Source organism: Trichechus manatus, unplaced genomic scaffold, assembly GCF_000243295.1.
Source record: "Trichechus manatus latirostris isolate Lorelei unplaced genomic scaffold, TriManLat1.0 scaffold00138, whole genome shotgun sequence".
NCBI classification, from domain to species: Eukaryota; Metazoa; Chordata; class Mammalia; order Sirenia; family Trichechidae; genus Trichechus; species Trichechus manatus.
Genome location: NW_004444074.1, coordinates 6675248 through 6694876, shown reverse-complemented (window position 1 = coordinate 6694876; position 19629 = coordinate 6675248). Strand labels below are relative to the sequence as shown.

General features: G+C 35.4%; 1 protein-coding gene across 1 annotated transcript in view; it reads left to right on the top strand.

The window, feature by feature from the left end:
- CCT6B (chaperonin containing TCP1 subunit 6B) overlaps positions 1-19629 on the top strand; it is a 36509-nt gene that overhangs the window by 10589 nt on the left and 6291 nt on the right. Inside the window, exons 6-10 of the mRNA XM_004385416.3 lie at positions 7666-7776; positions 7924-8083; positions 9592-9674; positions 10023-10119; positions 10412-10559. Of these exons, the coding sequence (XP_004385473.2) occupies positions 7666-7776; positions 7924-8083; positions 9592-9674; positions 10023-10119; positions 10412-10559 (599 nt within the window). The remainder of the gene's footprint in view (positions 1-7665; positions 7777-7923; positions 8084-9591; positions 9675-10022; positions 10120-10411; positions 10560-19629) is intronic.

The following is a 19629-nucleotide window of genomic DNA, read 5'->3' as shown; positions in this document are numbered from 1 at the left end:
ACACATTTTTTGGGGGAACATAATTCAGTCCATGACAGTAAACAAACAAGTGATGATAAATGCTGTGAAGAGGCTAGAGAGACAGAGTGTGAGTGTGAGTGATTTTGCAGTAGTCAGGGAAGGGCACTCTAATGAGAAATTAGAAAGCTAAGGAGGTTTCTGAAGAAATGAGGGAGCTATCCATGTGAATGTCTGGAAGAAGAGTGCTCTAAGCAGAGGGAATAACAGTTGAAAAGACGCTGAAAGTGTGCCTGGAGCACAGTAAGAGGAAAAAAGTTGTAGGAGATGAGGTCAGAGATGTAAGAGGGGTCAGATTACGTAGCACCTTGTTGATTTTGGACTTAACTCTGTTTAAACTTCTTATGGAAAATTCCAAAGATATATAAAATAGTGAACCTCCATGTACCTGTCACCCATGTTCATCAATTTTAAATATATGGCCAATTTTATTTCATCTATACCTCTCCGTTTGTTCTACCCAACCCCACTGCCAAACCTAGATTATTCTGAAGCAAATCCAGACATCATATTTCACCTATAAATACTTTAGGTGAAGTATCTATATCTATAAAATGTTATAGCCTTCTTTTTTACCTAACATCCACAAGACATTATCACATCTAAAAAATAATAATAATTATTTAATAGCATCACATATACAATAAGTATTCCAATTTCAACCATCATCTCATAATTTTGTTGTTGTTAGTTTTGTTTGAATCAGGATCTAAGCAGTCTACACATTGCATTTGGTTGATACGTCTCTTTAGAGTCTGTTAATCCATAAATTCCCTCTTCCTTTCATTGTTTTTTCTTTGCTATTTGTTTTGAGGAAATTGAGTTGTTTGTCTTGAAGAGTTTTTGTGGGAAGATTTTCAATTACTTATGCAATTTGCTTAATGCTTATAGGACTAGTTAGGTTTTCTACTTATTCTTGAGTCATTTTGGTAAGTAATGTTTTTCCAGGAATTTGTCCATTTTGCCTAGATCTCCAAAATGTTTTGCATTAAGTGTTCATAAATATTCTCTTACATTTTTAATGTTTGCAGGATCTGTAACGATATCCTCCTTTTTCCTGTTATTATTTGTACCGTCTCTCTTTTTGTTTTGATAAGTTTTCCAGAGGTTTGTATGTTTGTTTTTGTTTTGTGGTGTCCTTCTGTTTATTATTTAATTTTCTTTTACACTTTTGGGGATTTTGGAGGGGACTTTTTAATTTTTTTAAAAATTTTTTGCAATGTCTACTTAGCTCATTAATTTTCAGCCATCTAATTTAATGATACAGTATTTAAGGCCTTAAATTTTCCTCAAAGTACTAATTAGCTGCATCTCTCAAGTTTTGATATTTAGTTTTATCCATTTTTATTCAGTTTAAAATACCTTCTAATTTCTATTTGAAGTGTGTTTCTTAATTTCAAAATACATGGGAAATTTTCAGTTATTATTCTTTTCTGGTTTAATTACATTGTGGTCAAAGAATATGCTCTATGAGATTTTACTCCTTTGAAATTTGTTGAGACTTCTTTATAGCTTCATGTGTATTCAGTTTTTGTAAATGTTTTATGTACTTGAAAAAAATGTGTATGCTGCAGTTGTTAGGTGTAATTTTATATATATGTCCTGTTGGATCAAGGGATGAAGTCTATTAATGCTGTTTTTCAAACCTTCTGTATCCTTAATGATGTTTTGACTGCTTATTCTGTCAATTACTGAGATATGTGTTAATATTTTTCAGTATGATTTTGGATTTATTTATTTATGACAGTTTTGATTTATGTATTTTGAGACTATGTTATCAACTGCATACAGTTTTTAAAGTATTATATTTTCTTAGTGCATTGAACTTTTGTACCATTTTGAAGAGGCTGTCTTTTCTCTTTGCTTGCCAGAAAATGCCATTATTTCCTCTTCATTCTTTAATATTTTCACTGTGTATAGAATACTAGGTTGGCAGTTATTTTCTTCTAACTCATTGAAGATGTCATCTCTGGCTTCCATATTGCTCTTCAGAAATTAGCTGTTAGTCCTTTAGAGGTAATATTTCTTTATTTGCCTTAGTGATTTTAAGATTTTCTCTTGTCTTTGGTAGTCTATACTTTTACTATGATGTGTCTAGGTGTGGATTTCTTTTTATTATCCCATTTGGGATTTGCTGGGCTTCTTGAATCAGTGAATTATGTTTTTTCATCTGGTTCTGGAAAATTCCCATCTACCGGTATTATCTCTTCAAACATTATTTCTGTCCCATCCTCTCTCTTCTCTTCCTCCTGTTAAATGTACGCTTGATGTTTTTACTCTGTGTTCCATGTCTCTTAACCTGTCGTTTGTATTTTGCGTCTTGTTTCCTTTTGTGTTACATTATGAATAATTTCTATTTTGCTGTTAACAAATTCTCTCTTAAACAATGTCAAGTCTCTTTAAGACCAATCTCTTAATTAAAAAAAAAAACAAACCCTATTTAATGAAGGTGTTATAAACACTGAAAACTGCACCTATTATAAGGGTACAGCTCAATGAATTTTCACAATACTTAATGTAACCAGTCCTTGTACAAGAAACAGAACATTGCCAGTACCTTAAATGCCTCTCTTGTGCCCCTTTCAACCATTATCCCCCCTAGAGTAACCTAAATTTCTACAGCATAGGTTAATGTTATCTGTTTTTATACTTTCTAAATGGAATTGTGCAGTAAGTACTCTTTTGTGTCTGACTTCTTTTGTTAAGTATTGTTTATGAGATTTATCCATATTGTTGCATGTATTAGTAGATAATTCATTCTTACTGCTGTTTAGTATTTTATTGTATTAATGTATCATTATTTATTTATGCATTCATTCTGTTGATGGGCATTTAGGTAGTTTTTAGTTTTTGGCCATTATAAATAGCGCTGCTATAAACATTCTAGTGCATGTTTTTTGTTAAATATATGGATGTATTTCTGTTGTTTCCCTTGAAATTTCAATTATGTATGTGTATGTCTTTAATGATTTATAAAAGCTGTATTTACTTCTTTCTTAAATCTGTCATGTCACCTTTTATGGTGTACTTTCCCCTGCAGATCTTTTCAAACTTACCTTTTATTTCTTTAGTATATAGCTCATGTCTGATAATTACAGTATCTAAAGTTTTGGTTTGTCTGTTTCTGGTATCTATTGTTTTTTTTATTTTGTTGTTGTCGAGAATATACACAGCAAAACATACACCAATTCAACAGTTTCTACATGTACAATTCAGTGACATTGATTATGTTCTTGGAGTTGTGCAACCATTCTTACCCTCCTTTTTTGAGTTGTTCCTCCTCCGTTAACATAAATTCACTGCCCTCTAAGGTTCGTGTCTAATCTTTTGAGTTGTGTTGTCAATTTGATCCCGTATAGAGTCTATTGTTTTTTTTGCTGGTTCTCACTCATTATGCTTTGTTCCCGTTTGTGCCATACATTGTGTTTGAAAAAAGTATTTGTCAAAATGATTTGAGATGTAGGATGAAGATGTATTTCTGGAGAGAGGATTTGAATTTCCTGCTGCAAGGAGCCTAGGGATTATTTTAAATTAAATGCACAGCTTGAGGGTTTTTTTTTACTATCCAGTTGACGTAAATTCTGACTTGAAGTCTGTGTGAGGGCTGGTTACTTCTGGTTCATCCTTTTGGTTTATACCCTGAGCATGTAGCCCTTTGGGGTCCCAGCTTAATGTGAAGAAGGTCTCTTATTAGACTCTCCAACATGGATGAACCCTGGGTTTTTAATTCTGTCCTGTCGCATTGGGAGGTCATTGAAACCAAAGTTCAGATTTGTCTGGATTGTCAAATGACTTCAGGACAAAAGTGCCTGTACTTTACTTACTTTTTGGGGTTCCTGTGTTCTTTTAACTTTTAGCTTAGTAATTCTTTACCATTTTGTAGCTCTTTATTGTTTTTAAGATTTTTTTGTTGTTAATCTAGCGTTTGTGTTTAGTAGTACAGTTGATCCAGATAACCTAGCCTATCACTGCTGAGGATAGCTAGTTCTTGATCTATGTTTCAGAAGAATCTCTGTGATTGTTATATGGAAAATCGACTGTAGAGCAGGTAGAGAGGTGGGGGAGGGGATAACAAAGGCAGAAGCAGGAGACTGGTTAGGAAATCTGTTGTAATATAGGTGAGAGATGAAAATGGTTTAGATCAGGGTATGCTTGGAAGGAAGGGGCTATAGGATTTGTTGATGGTTTGATGTGGAGTATGACAGAAACAGAGGAGTCTGGGTTTTTGGCATGAGCAACTGAAAAAGTGGAAATGTAATTTCTGAGGATGGAGAAGCCCGGGAAGAGCAGGTCTGGAGAAGTAAATCAAGAGTTCAGCTTTGGGCATGTTATGTTTGAGATGCCTATTGGACATCCCATGGGATGCTCAGTAGGGAAGTAGATAGATGTGCCTGGAGTTCAGAGTAGAGTCCGGACTGGAAGTATATATTTGGGAGTCATCAGTGTATAAAGCCAAAAAAAAAAACAAAAAAAAAAAACTCCAAAACCAAACTTGTTACCATCAAGTCCATTCCAACTCATAGTGACCCCATAGGACAGAGTAGAACTGCCCCATTTGGTTTCCAAGGAGCAGTGGATTCAAACTGCCAACCTTTTGGTTAGCAACTGAGCTCTTGACCACTGCACCAGCAGGGCTCCCATCAGTGTATAGATGACATTTAAAGCATTAATGAGATCATCTGGAAAATTAATATAGATAAAAAGGAAGTTTAAGGTTTGAGCTATGGGAACTCCAATGTTCAGAGTTTGAGAACATGAGGAGAATAGAGCAGAGGAGAGTGAGAAGAGGTGGTCATGAGGTAAGAGGAAAACCAAGTTCAAGTAGGTCCCCAGAAGCCAAGATAGGAAAATGTTTCAAGGGGAGAAAGATCAGCTAGGTCATATGCCGCTGGTAATTTGAGTAAGTTGTTGTGAACTGAGAATTGACCATTAGACTTGGAAAACATTTAGTTTTATGGTGGCTTTTAACGAGAACCGATAAAGAGGTGGAAATGAAAGTCAGATTGAAGATGGGCTTTGCAAGAGAGAACGAGAAGGGAGGAAGTGGGAAAGCAAATGCAGACAAATCAGAGGAATTTAGCTATAAAAGGGAGCTATAAAACTAGAGAAATGGGGCAGTAGCTAGAAGGGAATATGGGAATGGGATTGAGAGGAAAGAATTCTTTGTTTCAAAGATGGGAATTATTACAGCAAGTTTGTATGCTGATGAGAATGCTGTTGTAGGCAGGAAGAATTGACATGGGGGAATAGGGGACAATGCAGGAGCAGAGAGGGAGAATGGAATTCAGTACACAAGTGGACGGGGGTTAAGAGGTAGGAGCATAGACAGTTCATCCATAGTAATAGGAAGTTCAGGTTCAAGTCAGGTGGATTGGTAGATACAGTGATGGACAGTGTTTCTGTTTTCTTAAAGAAGCAACGTCATTTGCTGGGAGTTAGGAGGGTGGAAGAGGTGTTATAGGCTTGAAGAGTGAAGAATATTGAACATATAGATTGCTTGTTTCTTCATAAATAAAATAACTTCACTTCAGCTAGGAGTTGGAGTAATCTAGTTACATTAAAAATTTGAAAACTTACTTATTAATTATGTTTAACTATTTAAATGATTATTTTTTCACTTCAATTTATAATAAATATTGGTTATAAAAGATGCCTAAGTAGAAATGACATTCCCTAAATGTGTTTATAGGAGCCTGGGTAGCAAAATGATTTGTGATTGGCTGCTAACCTAAAGGGTGGTAGTTTGAACCCACCCAGGGGCTCTGAAAAAGAAAGTCCTGGTGAACTTCTTCCATAAAGACTACAGCCAAGAAGACCCTGTAGAGCAGTTCTAGTGTGTAACACATATGGTCACCATGAGTTGGAATAGACTCCATGGCAACAGGTGTAAATTTGTTTATATGAATTTTATAAAGTTATAAAAATATTCACTCTTGGAAGAACATTTCAGAAACGGTAAAAAAGCCAAAAAAAAAAAAAAATTGCATCTATTCCTACCACCTACTCATAACCCTACCCTCAGTTTTCTTCCCTCCTTTCCTTTTTAATATCAAGGTGCTTATTTTTGAAAAAGAATACCTATAATCATGCTTTATATGCAATTTGTCATTCTGTGCTTGTCAGTTACCACTGTAAATATTTTTCCATGTTATTACACAGTTTTCAGGACCATCAAATAGCTGAGTCATTATTTACTGAACAATGCCCCATTGTTGGACATTTAGGCTAACAATTTTTAGCTATTCCCTATAATTATTTTGAACTGATGTTCCTGAGAAACCCATCATGTGCCTACCTTTCATTACTTGATCAGCTCTGTTGTATGTTTCAGCCTCAAAACTTAGACAATAATTCTGGGTTGACTTTTTTTTTATTGTACTTTAGATGAAGATTTATAGAACAAATAGTTTCTCATTAAACAGTCAATACACATATTGTTTTATGACATTGTTTAACAACCCCATGACATGTCAACACTCTCCTTTCTCGACCTTGGAGGACCTTTTTTTTTCTTTTTTTTTTGGTGAAAATATAAATAGCCAAAGTTATAGCATTTCAGAAGTTTTTACATGTACAATTCAGTGACATTGATTACATTCTTCCAGTTGTGCTGCTATTCTCACTATCGTTTTCCAAATTATTCCATCACCATTATCTTCAAGTCACTGCCCCCTAGGCTTCCCATCAAACCTTTTGAGTTGCTGTTGTCAATTTGATCTCAGATAGATAATTCTTTTTTTCTTTTTGTACCTTAGAGGAAGGCTTACAGAACAAATAGTTTCTCATTAAACAGTTAGTACACATATTGCCCTATGACAATGGTTAACAACCCCACGACATGTCAACACTGTCCCTTCTCAACCTTGGGTTCCCTATCACCAGCTTTCCTGTCCCCTCCTGCCTTCTAGTCCTTGTACCTGGACTGCTGTGCCTCCTTAGTCCTGTTTTGTTTTATGGGGCTGTCCAATCCCCGGCTGAATGGTGAACCTTAGGAGTGACTTCACCACTGAGCTAAAAGGGTGTCAGGGGCCATACTCTCAGGGTTTCTCCAGTCTGTCAGGCCAGTAAATCTGGCCTTTTTTGTGAGTTAGAATTTTGTTCTACATCCTTCTCCAGCTCTGTCCAGGACCCTCAATTGTGATCCCAATCAGAGCAGTCGGTGGTAGACAGGCACCATCTAGCTGTACTGAACTCAGTCTGGTGGAGGCCTTGGTAGCTGTGGTCCATTAGTGCTTTGGACAGATCTTTTCCTTGTATCTTGTTCTCTTCATTCTCTCTCGCTCCCGAAAGGGTGAGACCAGTGGAGTATCTTAGATGGCTGCTCACAGGCTTTTAAGACTCCAGACGCTACTCACCAAGGTAGAATGTAGAACATTGTCTATAAACTGTGCTATGCCAGTTGAGCTAGATGTTCCCCAAGACCATGGTCTCTGGGTTGACTTTTTATTGTGACTTCAGAGTCATACTGTGTTAAAGTAGATTCTCCTTCCTAATTTTACTGATTACATGTTAGGTTTAAAAGTTGGTGCAAGGAAACAATGTGTGTGCCCTGCCAGTTTTGTTAACAACTTTAGGAGTACAATTCTAATTTTATACCAAATTTTAGAGTGTCTATTCAGAGTAAGAAACACTATGTATTTTTGATAGGTTGATCAGAGGATTAGTTTTGGATCATGGTGTCCGTCATCCAGATATGAAGAAGCGAGTAGAGGATGCATTTATCCTTACTTGCAATGTATCACTAGAATATGAAAAAACGTATGTATGCCAGTTTCTCTTTATAATTTTTTTGCAATATTTTTTTCCAAAAGTGTTTTTTTAATCTCTTCCCTCCCAAATGTTTAGTGTAGACTCCATCTACCTTTTCCTCCTGCCTTTAGTAGCTTGTTTTTATTAATCCTTTAGAGAGGTGAACTCTGGCTTCTTTTATAAGACTGCGGAAGAGAAAGAGAAATTAGTAAAAACTGAAAGAAAATTTATTGAAGATAGAGTGCAAAAAATAATAGACCTGAAAGACAAAGTCTGTGGTCACTCCGACAAAGGATTTGTTGTCATTAATCAAAAGGTAAGAAAGAAAGTTTAGACTTTAATTATTTGTAATTGTTCTTCAGTGTTTCTCAAAGTATGGTCTTGGACCCCTAGGAGTCCCTCAGAGCTTTTTAGGGAGTCTGTGAGGTCAAAACTATTTTCATAATATTAATAATAATGCCCTTTTCACTGTGTTGATATTTGCACTGATGGTAGAGAAGCAATGGTGGGTAAAACTGCTGGTGCCTTAGAACAGATCAAACCAGTGGTACCAAACTGTACCAGACACTTGCAGTTAAAAAAAAAAAAGTTTCATTTAAGAATGTCTTGATGAAGCAGTAAGAAGTATTAGTTTTATTAAAATTTGATTCTTAAATATGCATCCTTTTATAATTCTGTGTAACAAAATGTGAAATATGCACAAAGCACTTCTGCTACATACCAAAATATGATGGTTGTGTTGAAGGAAAGTTCTGGCAGGATTGTTTGAGTTGTGAGCTAAACTAGCCACTTTTTCATGGAACTCCATTCTTACTTGAAAGAATGACTGACAGAAAAACTACGGTTATTTAGACTTGGGTATTTGATAGATGTTTTTTCAAAAATGGAGCGATTCTGTCACTTCAAGGGAAACAACTGACAGTGTTTGTTGCCAGTGATAATATTTGAGCTTACAAATAAAAATTAGAATTTTGGAAAACTCATTATCTGCTGCTGTGAGCTTTACAGCTTCCCAATACTTAAAAAATTTTCTGATAATATCACTGGTGATATTAACAGATGTGATTTTTTGATGTTGTATAACCATGAACTGTGTCAGCATTTGGAAGATCTGCCTAACTCTGTGAATCAGTATTTTCCAAATGACTAAACAAATGCATGATTTCATGAAACCATACATGGATAAATAATCCATTCCCAAAGCACAAGACACACTAATGGATTCTAATGCAAGAGAGTATGAAAAGTTATTGATAGAGTTTCATAATTCCACATTGAAACTAACCATTAAGATACTACCACTTGTTGAGTTTTGGTATAGTATCAAAAAAGAATATCCACATTTATCTGAAAAGTCTATTAAAATACCCCATTTTCCAGTACATATCTTGGTGAGGGCAGATTTTCTTCACATACTTTAACGAAAAAAATATATCTCAGCAAACTGAAAGCAGAAGCAGGTCTGAGAATTAAGTTGTCTTCTGTTAAGACAGGCATTGAAGAGATTTGTAAAAATGTAAAACAATGCCACTGTTCTCACTGTATTTTATTTGTTTTTGAAAATATAGTATATTTTCATTAAAAATGTTATTTATGTTAATATGAAATGGAATTATTACTTTTTAAATGGATTAATAAGCATTTTTGAAATTTCTCAGTTTTAATTTATAATATGATAAGTATCGATAGATACAGCTCACATAAACAAACTCACTTTGGGGATTCTTAATAATTTTTAAGAGTGTAAAGTAATGCTGAGACTAAGAAGTTTGAGAACTACTTGCCTAAAACATGCATATAACTTTTACGCTAATTTGATTGTAGGGAATTGATCCCCTTTCCTTAGACGCTCTTGCAAAACATGGCATAGTAGCTCTCCGCAGAGCAAAAAGAAGAAATATGGAAAGGTAAGCTTGCAAATAATTATGTATCCTAAGTTTTTTTAACAGATTATATTGAAATTGTCCCATGTGTATTCCTTTCAGCTTATATATAAACATTATTGAGCAAAATAGTAGTGTCTAAAGTCCGAATTTTGTTCTTAATTTCAGTAAATAATTAAACTGTCAAAAATCAAGGTTGTTAACCTAACTCAGAATTTTGTTGAAGTACGAGGAAGGTTTTTATCTTCTTAAATCAGATTTCAAGAACATTGTGACAATGTTGTCTTCTGAGTTAGATATCTTTCCATTTTTAAGAAGTTAGTCTTTATGTTTTCCATAACCAAAGCTATGGTGACATATATGTAATTTCAGATTGTCTCTTGCTTGTGGTGGAGTGGCTGTGAATTCTTTTGAAGATCTCAGTGTAGATTGCTTGGGACATGCTGGTCTTGTATATGAATATACATTAGTGAGTATTTCTGTGAGCAGTAGTTATAAAGTGCTAAACCTTTTAATTTTAAACACTGACCCTTTTCATTCAGCTTTTGCATTTTGAAGTCTGAATAATCCACAGACAGATTTTGCAATTTATTTACCTAAATGTTTCTTAAGAGTTCAAATATAACTTAACTACATTTAACATATCTTTAGTTATGCTTTATAAGAAAAATTGACATGAAGATTGGATTCTAATATTTCTTTGTCTTGATTTTGTAATTATATTAAATATTAAAGTTATAGCATCTCGTATTATCCTTTAGGGTGAAGAAAAGTTTACTTTTATTGAGGACTGTGTTAACCCTCGCTCTGTCACCTTGTTGGTTAAGGGACCAAATAAGCATACTCTCACACAAATCAAGAATGCCATAAGAGATGGACTTCGGGCTGTCAAAAACGCAATTGAAGATGGTAAGCTCTCTTTTGTGATGAATATGAACTTCATATATTTTCTATGTAGTAATAGTCTATCATGATATGTATGATAGTTTAAAAGATATGAGTGATTATTATTCTCTGATTTCACTTTGGACAATTTGTAGTTTGGATTGTGAGGTTTATCCTTTGGAGTATTCTTAATAGTCTGCTGCCTTTTTAATTAACTTCTGTTTATGAAATTAAAAAGCACTTTAATACTATAGTGTCACTTTATTTTTAGAAATTTATTTTTAAAACTTCCAAAAATGAAGTAAAAATCAGCTAAAACTCATCGCATTACCTCAGTGCCGTGTAATTTTAAGAAAGATTAGGAAAGAATATCAGCCTTTATTATTTATTGATAATTTATAAACAAATTCCTTCTAAAAGGAGTTGGGGTAGATAATTCAATAAAAATACACATATTTAAAATAGAATAATAGGCACATGAAGAGATGTTTAACATCATTAGTCATTGGGGAAATGCACATCAAAACCACAGAGAGATAGCATTTCACAACCACTAGGATGGTGAGGATGTAGAGAAATTGGAACCCTTCATACGTTGCTGGTGGGAATGTAAAATGGTACGGCAGCCTTGGAAAACAGTTTGGCGGTTCCTTAAAAAGTTAAACATAGAGTTAATGTATGACCCAGCAATTCCACTCTTAGGTGTATACACAAGAGAGTTGAAAACATATGTCTACACAAAAACTTGTATACTAATATTCATAGCAGCATTATTCATAATAGCCAAAAAGTAAAAACAAACCATAGTTTCATGAGACAACTCAGTCATTGGCATAACATAGTTAATAAACTTTATGTTCTGCATCCTACTTTGGTGAGTAGCATCTGGGGTCTTAAAAGCTTGCAAGTGGCCATCTAAGATACAACTATTGGCCTGTATTCATCTGGCAAAAAAGAGAAAGAAGGAAACCAAAGAAGAACTAGTCTATGGGACTAATAGCCTACCTGAACTGTGGCCTTATCTATCCTGAGACCAGAAGAACTAGCTGGTGCCCAACTACCTCTACTGATCGTTCTGACCAAGGACACAATAGATGGTCCTGGATAGAATGGGAATAAAATGTAGAACAAAACTCAAATTCTTAAAAAAGGCCAGACTTACTGGACTGGTAGAGACTAGAGGCACTGCTGAGACTATCGCCCTGAGATACCCTTTAAACTTCGCACTGAAACCACACCTGGAAGTCACCTTTCAGCTAAATAACAGATTGGCTCATAAAATAAACAGCATCACCCGTGAGTACTGTGTGCCTTTAAAAAATCATCTATATGAGACGTCAACATTTACCCTAAATCAAAGATGCAAAGCTAGTGGGGATGGGAGGAAGGGAAGCTAGATTAATGGAAATGGAACAACCAGAATGGAAATAATGAGATTGTAGACAAATTGTGAAAAATATAACCAATGTCACTGAGTAGGATATTAAATGTTAAATGGGAACCTAATTTGCTGTGTAAACTTTCACCAAAAACACATAAAATATTATAATTAAAAAAAATTAAAACAACCCAAATGTCCATTAGCTGATAAATGGATAAGCAAAATGTGGTATACCCATAAAATACAGTATTGTATATGTCAGTCCCTACAAGTATTGATACATGCTTGTAAAGATTGATACATATATAACCTTAGGGAGTCTGTGAGGTCAAAACTATTTTCATAATATTAATAATAATGCCCTTTTTACTATGTTGACATTTGCACTAATGGTGCAAAAACAATGGTAGGTAAAACTGCTGGCACCTTAGAACGTGGATGAACTTTGAAAACATTATGCTATTGAAAAAACCCAGACACAAAAGCTACTTACTGTATGATTTCATTTATATGAAATGTTCAGAATAGGCAAAGCCATACAGAAAAAAAACAGGTTAGTGGTTGCCAGGGATTGGGGGGTGGGGACAGGGAGTGATTGCTAATAGGTAAGTGTTTCTTTCTGGGGTGATGAAAATGCTCTGGAATCAGCTAGTAGTGATGGTTGAACAACGTTGTGAATGTACTAAAAACCACTGACAAGTACATTTTAAAAGGGTGAATTTTATGGTATGTGGAATATATCTCAATTTAAAAAAAGAGTAATAAGAAATTTTATAAACAAGGGGTCAGGTTTGTCTAATAGGCAAAAACATAGAAGTGAAATAATGGTAAAATACAAGTTGAAATGGAAAATTAGAACCTAGGAAAAAAGAATATAAATATAGCAAACATGATAGTCACTATAAATATTTAAGTGGCTAGAATATAAAGAGATACAATTAGTTATATAGGTTGCATTACTGAAAGGAGAAAATACCTAAATTCCTAAGTGGAAATAAGATGGGACTTTATATAAGGGTCACTGCCTACTTTTTACTGTCACCCGATAAAATCTGGCAGCATTTTTTTCAGGAGTGTGTATACATATATATATTATATATCTATTACAGATATGAAGCCTTTAGTAGTTCAACCTGATACTTAGAATTTAGAATACATAGAAGAATGGATGGACTACTATTTTTTTTTTATCACTTCAACCACTTAGATTTTTTTGTTTCTTTAAAACACATCTTATTGAGATATAATTGACATATAATGAAATGCACATATTTAAAGTGTACATCCAGAAACCATCACCTTAGTCAAGATAATGGAGATATCTGTCATCTCAAAGTCTCCTCAATTCCACTTTGTAATCCTTCCCTCCTGCCTCTCATAGTCTCAGCTTATCTCTAGGCAACCACTGGTCTGCCTTCTGTCACTAAAGATCAGTTTGCATTTTTTAGAGTTTTATATGAGTGGAATGTACTCATTTTACGTCAGATTCTTTTACTCAGCCTCATTATTTTGAGATTCTGACATGTTATTGCATATAACAGTAGTTAATTCCATTGTACTGCCAAATAGTATTCCATTGTATGGATATACTACAATTTGTTTATCTGTTCACCTGTTGATGGAAATTTAGATTATTTCAAATTTTTGGCTATTACAAATAAAGCTGCTATGAACATTTGTGTATAAGTCTTTGTATGGACATATACTTTCATTTCTCTTGGGAAATGCAATGGCTATGGTAGGTGTATGTTTAACTTTTTAAGAAACTGACAGTTTTACAAAGTACCATTTTACATTCCCTAGAGCAATTTCAAGCAGAGCCCTGGTGGTGCAGTGGTTAAGAGCTCAGCTGCTAACCAAAAGGTTGGCAGTTCGAGAGTGTTGAAAAGCGAAGATGTCATCTTGAAGACTAAGGTGCGCTTGACCCAAGCCATGGTGTTTTCAGTCACGTCATATGCATTCGAAGCTGGACAATGAGTAAGGAAGACTGAAGAAGAATCGATGCCTTTGAATCGTGGTGTTGGCAAAGAATATTGAATATACCATGGACTGCCAAAAGAACGAACAAATCTGTCTTGGAAGAAGTACAACCAGAATGCTCCTTATAAGCAAGGATGGCGAGACTACATCTCACATACTTTGGACATGTTATCAGGAGAGATCAGTCCCTGGAGAAGGACATCATGCTTGGTAAATAGAGGGTCAGCGAAAAAGAGGAAGACCTTCAATGAGATGGATTGACACAGTGGCTGCAACAATGGGCTCAAGCATAGCAACAATTGTGAGGATGGCACAGGACCAGACAGTGTTTCATTCTGTTCTGCACTGGGTCACTATGAGTTGGAGCCGACTCAACGGCACCTAACAACAACAAACAAGGGCACTGTTTGGAGCCCTGGTGGCACAGTGGTAAAGAGCTCGGCTGCTAACCAAAAGGTTGGCAGTTTGAATCCACCAGCTGCTCCTCGGAAACTGTATGGAGCAGTTCTACTCTGTGCTGTAGGGTTGCTATGAGTAGGAATTGACTCAGTGGCAATGGGTTTGGTTTGGAACAAAGTTTAAGAGTTGGAGTTGTTCTTCGTCCTCACTAGTACTTGGTATAGTCAGTCTTTTTAATTTTAGCCATTCAGAACTGAAAACAAGCAAACTGGTTTTAATTTGCATTTTCTTAATGACCGTTGATGTTGAGCATCTTATCATGAACTTTTTTGCTATCCATATCTCTTTCGTGAAGTTTCTTTTCAAATCTTTTGCCTGTTTTTGTTTCAAATTGGGTTATTAGTTTTCTTATTGTTGAGTTTGAGAGTTCTTTGTATATTCTGGATACAAGCACTTTTTCAGATAGATGATCTGCAAATAATTTTCACCTCTGTGGCTTGCCTCTTTATCTTAGTAGTGTTTTTTGAAGAGAAGTTCTTAATTTTGATGAATCTGATTTATCAGTTTTTTCTGTTACGGCTCATGCATTTGGTGTGGTATCTAAGAAATCTTTGCCTACTCCAGGGTCACAAAGATTTTCTCCTAGATGTTTTATAATTTTAGGTTTTACATTAGGTTTATTATTCATTTTAAGTTAATTTTTACATATGGTGCAAGGTATGGGTCCAAGTTCATATATACAAGGGTAAGTCAAAAAGTATTACTACTAGGGTTCCAGCTCATACATGCACAGGTTTATTCCAAACAAAACGTGTTTAAACATGTCTCTGTGATCAGTGGATGGTTGCACACAAGTTCTCTCAGTAAAACACTTGTCTTAGGTTAGGGAGCCTTAAAAAAAGGATACTTTTTGTGCCATGGAAAAAAATGATTTTTTTTTTATTGTACTTTAGGTGAAGGTTTACAGAACAAATAGTTTCTCTTTAAACAGTCAGTACACATATTGTTTTATGACATTGGTTAACAACCCCAAAACGTGGAAAAAACCGATTTTGAGGACAGGGCTAATATTAAATTTTTAACAAAACTCAAGTGGACATCTTCCCAAATCATTGAAGCTTTGCAACAAGTTTATGGGAATGCTGCCCCACATAAAACAACAGATTTTAGATGGATCAAGCATTTTAAGAAAGGTTGGGAAGACCTCAAAGATGAGCCAAGAGAGAGAAGACTGCTCAGAAAGTTATGGTGACTGTTTTTTGGGACTCCAAAGGGGTAATCTTGATAGATTTTTCTCAGAGGACACGGGAAGATCATGGGGGCTTATTACAAAGAAGTTTCAAGAAAATTGAGAACTGCATTGGTGAGAAAAAGGCCAGGAAAGTTGCACCAAGGAGCTTTTTTCCATCATGGCAATGCACCTGCTCATTCTTCAAGGGTAGCAAGGGCTGTCCTACAAGAATTTTGTTGGGAATCCTTACCCTGTCAACCCTACAGACCTGATCTTGCCCCTTCAGACTTCTTTTTGTTCCCCAAAGAACATTTAAAAGTAACACGATTTGAGTCCCTCAAGGATGCCAAAAATGCCGTTTTGACATGGTGTAAATCGGAGAGTGCAGAATTCTTCGGGAAAGGGTTAGAGAGATGGAAACACCGCCTTCGGAAGTGTATAGACCTAGATGGAGGCTATGTCGAGAAACAATAGCTTCACATTTTGATATTTTTGTTTAATAAAGGTTTCTATGATTTTGTAGCAATACTTTTTGCCTTACCCTCATGTGTGTATGTGTGGGTGTGTTTTGCTTAGATATCAAATTGTTCCAGCTCCGTTTATTGGAAAGACTATCCTTTCATCCCTGACTTAACTTTGCACCTTTGTCAAAAATCAGTTGTCCGTATATGTGTGGTTTTATTTCTGGATTCTTTATTCTGTTGCATTGATCTGTTTCTATATGAATACCGTACTATCTTGATTTATTTCTTTTATAAAAAGTCTTGAGATTAGGTAGTGTTAATCCTCCCATTTTGTTCGAGTTATTTTGGTTATTCTAAGTCTTTTTGCATTTCCATGTAAATTTTAGAATCAGTTTGTCAGTCTTTACCAAAAAAGTCTGCCGGGATTTTGATTGGAATTGTATTGAATCTGTAGATTTATTTGGACAGAACTGACCTCTATTTAATAATATTGAGTGTTCTAACTCATGAATGTGGTATATATCTTCATTTATTGGGGTCATCTTTAATTTATCTCAGCAAGATTTTTTAGTTTTTAGTGTACGAGTCTTGTACATCTTTTTTTCAGATTTGTCCCTAAGTATTTCATATATTTTGATGCTATTGTACATGGTATTTTTAAAATTTCAGTTTCTTAGTGTTAGTTGCTAATATATGCAAATACAGTTGATTTTTGTACATATTGATCTTGAATTCTGTAACCTTGCTACACCCACTTATTAGGTCTAGTAGTTTTCTTGTAGATTTGATTGGATTGTTTACATAAACGATCCAATAAAGATAGTTCTACTTCTTTGCTTCCAACCTGGATGCCTCTTACTTCTTTTTTTGCCTTGTTTCGCAGACTAGAACTTCTAGTACAGTGTTTAATAGAAATGATGGGAGTGGACATCCTTACCATGTTCCTGATCTTAGGGAGATGTCATTCAGTCTTTCTCCATTATGTATGATGTTGTTGTTGTTGTTAGGTGCCATCGAGTCGGTTCCGACTCATAGCGACCCCATGTGCCACAAAATGAAACACTGCCCGGTCTTGCGCCATGCTCACGATCATTGTTATGCTTGAGCCCATTGTTGCAGCCACTGTGTCAATCCATCTCGTTGACGGCCTTCCTCTTTTTCGCTGACCCTCTACTTTACCAAGCATGATGTCCTTCTTCAGGGACTGGTTCCTTCTGACAGCACGTCCAAAGTATGTAAGACGTAATCTCGCCATCCTTGCTTCTAAGGAGCAGTCTGGTTGTACTTCTTCCAAGACAGATTTGTTTGTTGTTTTGGCAGTCCATGGTATATTCAATATTCTTTGCCAACACCATAATTCAGAGGTGTCAATTCTTCTTCCGTCTTCCTTATTCATTGTCCAGCTTTCGCATGCATATGACAAGATTGAAAATACCATGGCTTGGGTCAGGTGCACCTTAGTCTTTAAGGTGATATCTTTGCTTTTCAATACTTTAAAGAGGTCTTTTGCAGCAGATTTGCCCAATGCAATATGTCGTTTGATTTCTTGACTGCTGCTTCCATGGGTGTTGATTGTGCATCCAAGTAAAATGAAATCCTTGACAACTTCAATCTTTTCTCTCTTTATCATGATGTTGCTTATTGATCCAGTTGTGAGGATTTTTGTTTTCTTTACGTTGAGGTGTAATCCATACTGAAGACTGTGGTCTTTGATCTTCATCAGTAAGTGCTTCGAGTCCTTTTCACTTTCAGCAAGCAAGGTTGTGTCATCTGCATAATGCAGGTTGTTAATGAGTCTTCCTCCAATCCTGATGCCCCGTTCTTCTACATACAGTCCAGTTTCTAGGATTATTTGATCAGCATACAGATTGAATAGGTATGGTGAAAGAACGCAACCCTGACGCACACCTTTCCTGACTTTAAACCACGCAGTATTCCCTTGTTCTGTCTGAACAACTGCCTCTTGATCTATGTACAGCTTCCTCATGAGCACAATTAAGTGTTCTGGAATTCCCATTCTTCACAATGTCATCCATAGTTTGTTATGATCCACACAGTGAAATGTCTTAGCATAGTTAATAAACCACAGGTAAACATCTTTTCTGGTATTTTCTGCTTTCAGCCAGGATCCATCTGACGTCAGCAGTGATATCCCTGGTTCCCTGTCCTCTTCCGAATCCGGCCTGAATTTCTGCCAGTTCCCTGTCAACATACTGCTGCAGCTGCTTTTGAATGATCTTCAGCAAAATTTTACTTGCGTATGATATTAATGATATTGTTTAATAATTTCCACATTTGGTTGGATTGCGTTTCTTGGGAATAGGCATAAATATGGATCTCTTCCAATCAATTGGCCAGGTAGCTGTCTTCCAAATTTCTTGGCATAGACAATTGAACACTTTCAGCGCCGCTTCCGTTTGTTGAAACATCTCAATTGATATTCCGTCAATTCCTGGAGCCTTTTTTTTTGCCAATGCTTTCAGTGCAGCTTGGACTTCTTCCTTCAGTACCATCAGCTCCTGATCATATGCTGCCTCTTGAAATGGTTGAACATCGACCAGTTCTTTTTGGTATAATGACTCTGTGTATTCCTTCCATCTTCTTTTGATGCTTCCTGCGTCATTTAATATTTTCCCCATAGGATCCTTCACTATTGCAACTCAAGGCTTGAATTTTTTCTTCAGTTCTTTCAGCTTAACGTATGATGTTAGCTGTAGGTTTTTCATAGAAGCCCTTTATCAGATTGAAGAAAGTCTATTCCTAGTTTGCTGAGAGTTTTTATCAAGAATGGATTTTGTCAAACGCTTTTTTCTGCATCTATTGAGATGACCATGTGGTTTTTCATTTTTAGTTTCTTAATGTGGTGAATTACATTGATTGATTTTCAAATGTTAAAGTAACCTTACATTGTTGGAATAAACCCTACTTTGTCATGAGGTATCATTCTTTTCATATATTGTTAGATTTGATTTGCTAAAATTTTGTTAAGAATATTTATATCTACTTTTTTTCCTTATATATAATTCCTTCATTTGGTTTTGGTATCAAAATAATGCTGTCATCATAAGATAAGTTGGAAATTATTTCCTCCTCTTCAGTTTTCTGAAAGTGTGTAGAATTGGTATTATTTCCTCCTTAAATGTTTGGTAGAATTCACCAGTGAAGCCCATTATGTTCTTGAAGTGGGAAAGCTTTTAACTACAAATTCAATTTCTTTAATAGATATAGAGATATTCATATTATCTATTTTTCTGTAGTGGGCTTTAGTAGTTGTGTTTTTGAAGGAATTTGTCCATTTCTTCTAAGTTAGGGGTTATCAAACTATTGCCCATGAGCTAAGCCTGACTTGCTGCCTGTTTTTGTAAATAAAGTTTGTTTGTAACATAGCCAGTACTGTTCATTTATATATTGTCTATGGCTATTTTTGTGCTACAGTGTCAGCATTGAGTAGTAGTTGCAACAGAAATTGTATGGCCCATGAAGCCTAAAATATTTATTCTTTGACCTTTTGCAGAAAGTTTGCCAATGCCTGGTCTCAGTTTTTTCATTTATTGGCATATCAAAAAAAAAAAAAAAAAAGGTTGCTGTCAAGTCAATTCCAACTCATAGGGACCCTATAGGACAGGGTAGAACTGCCCC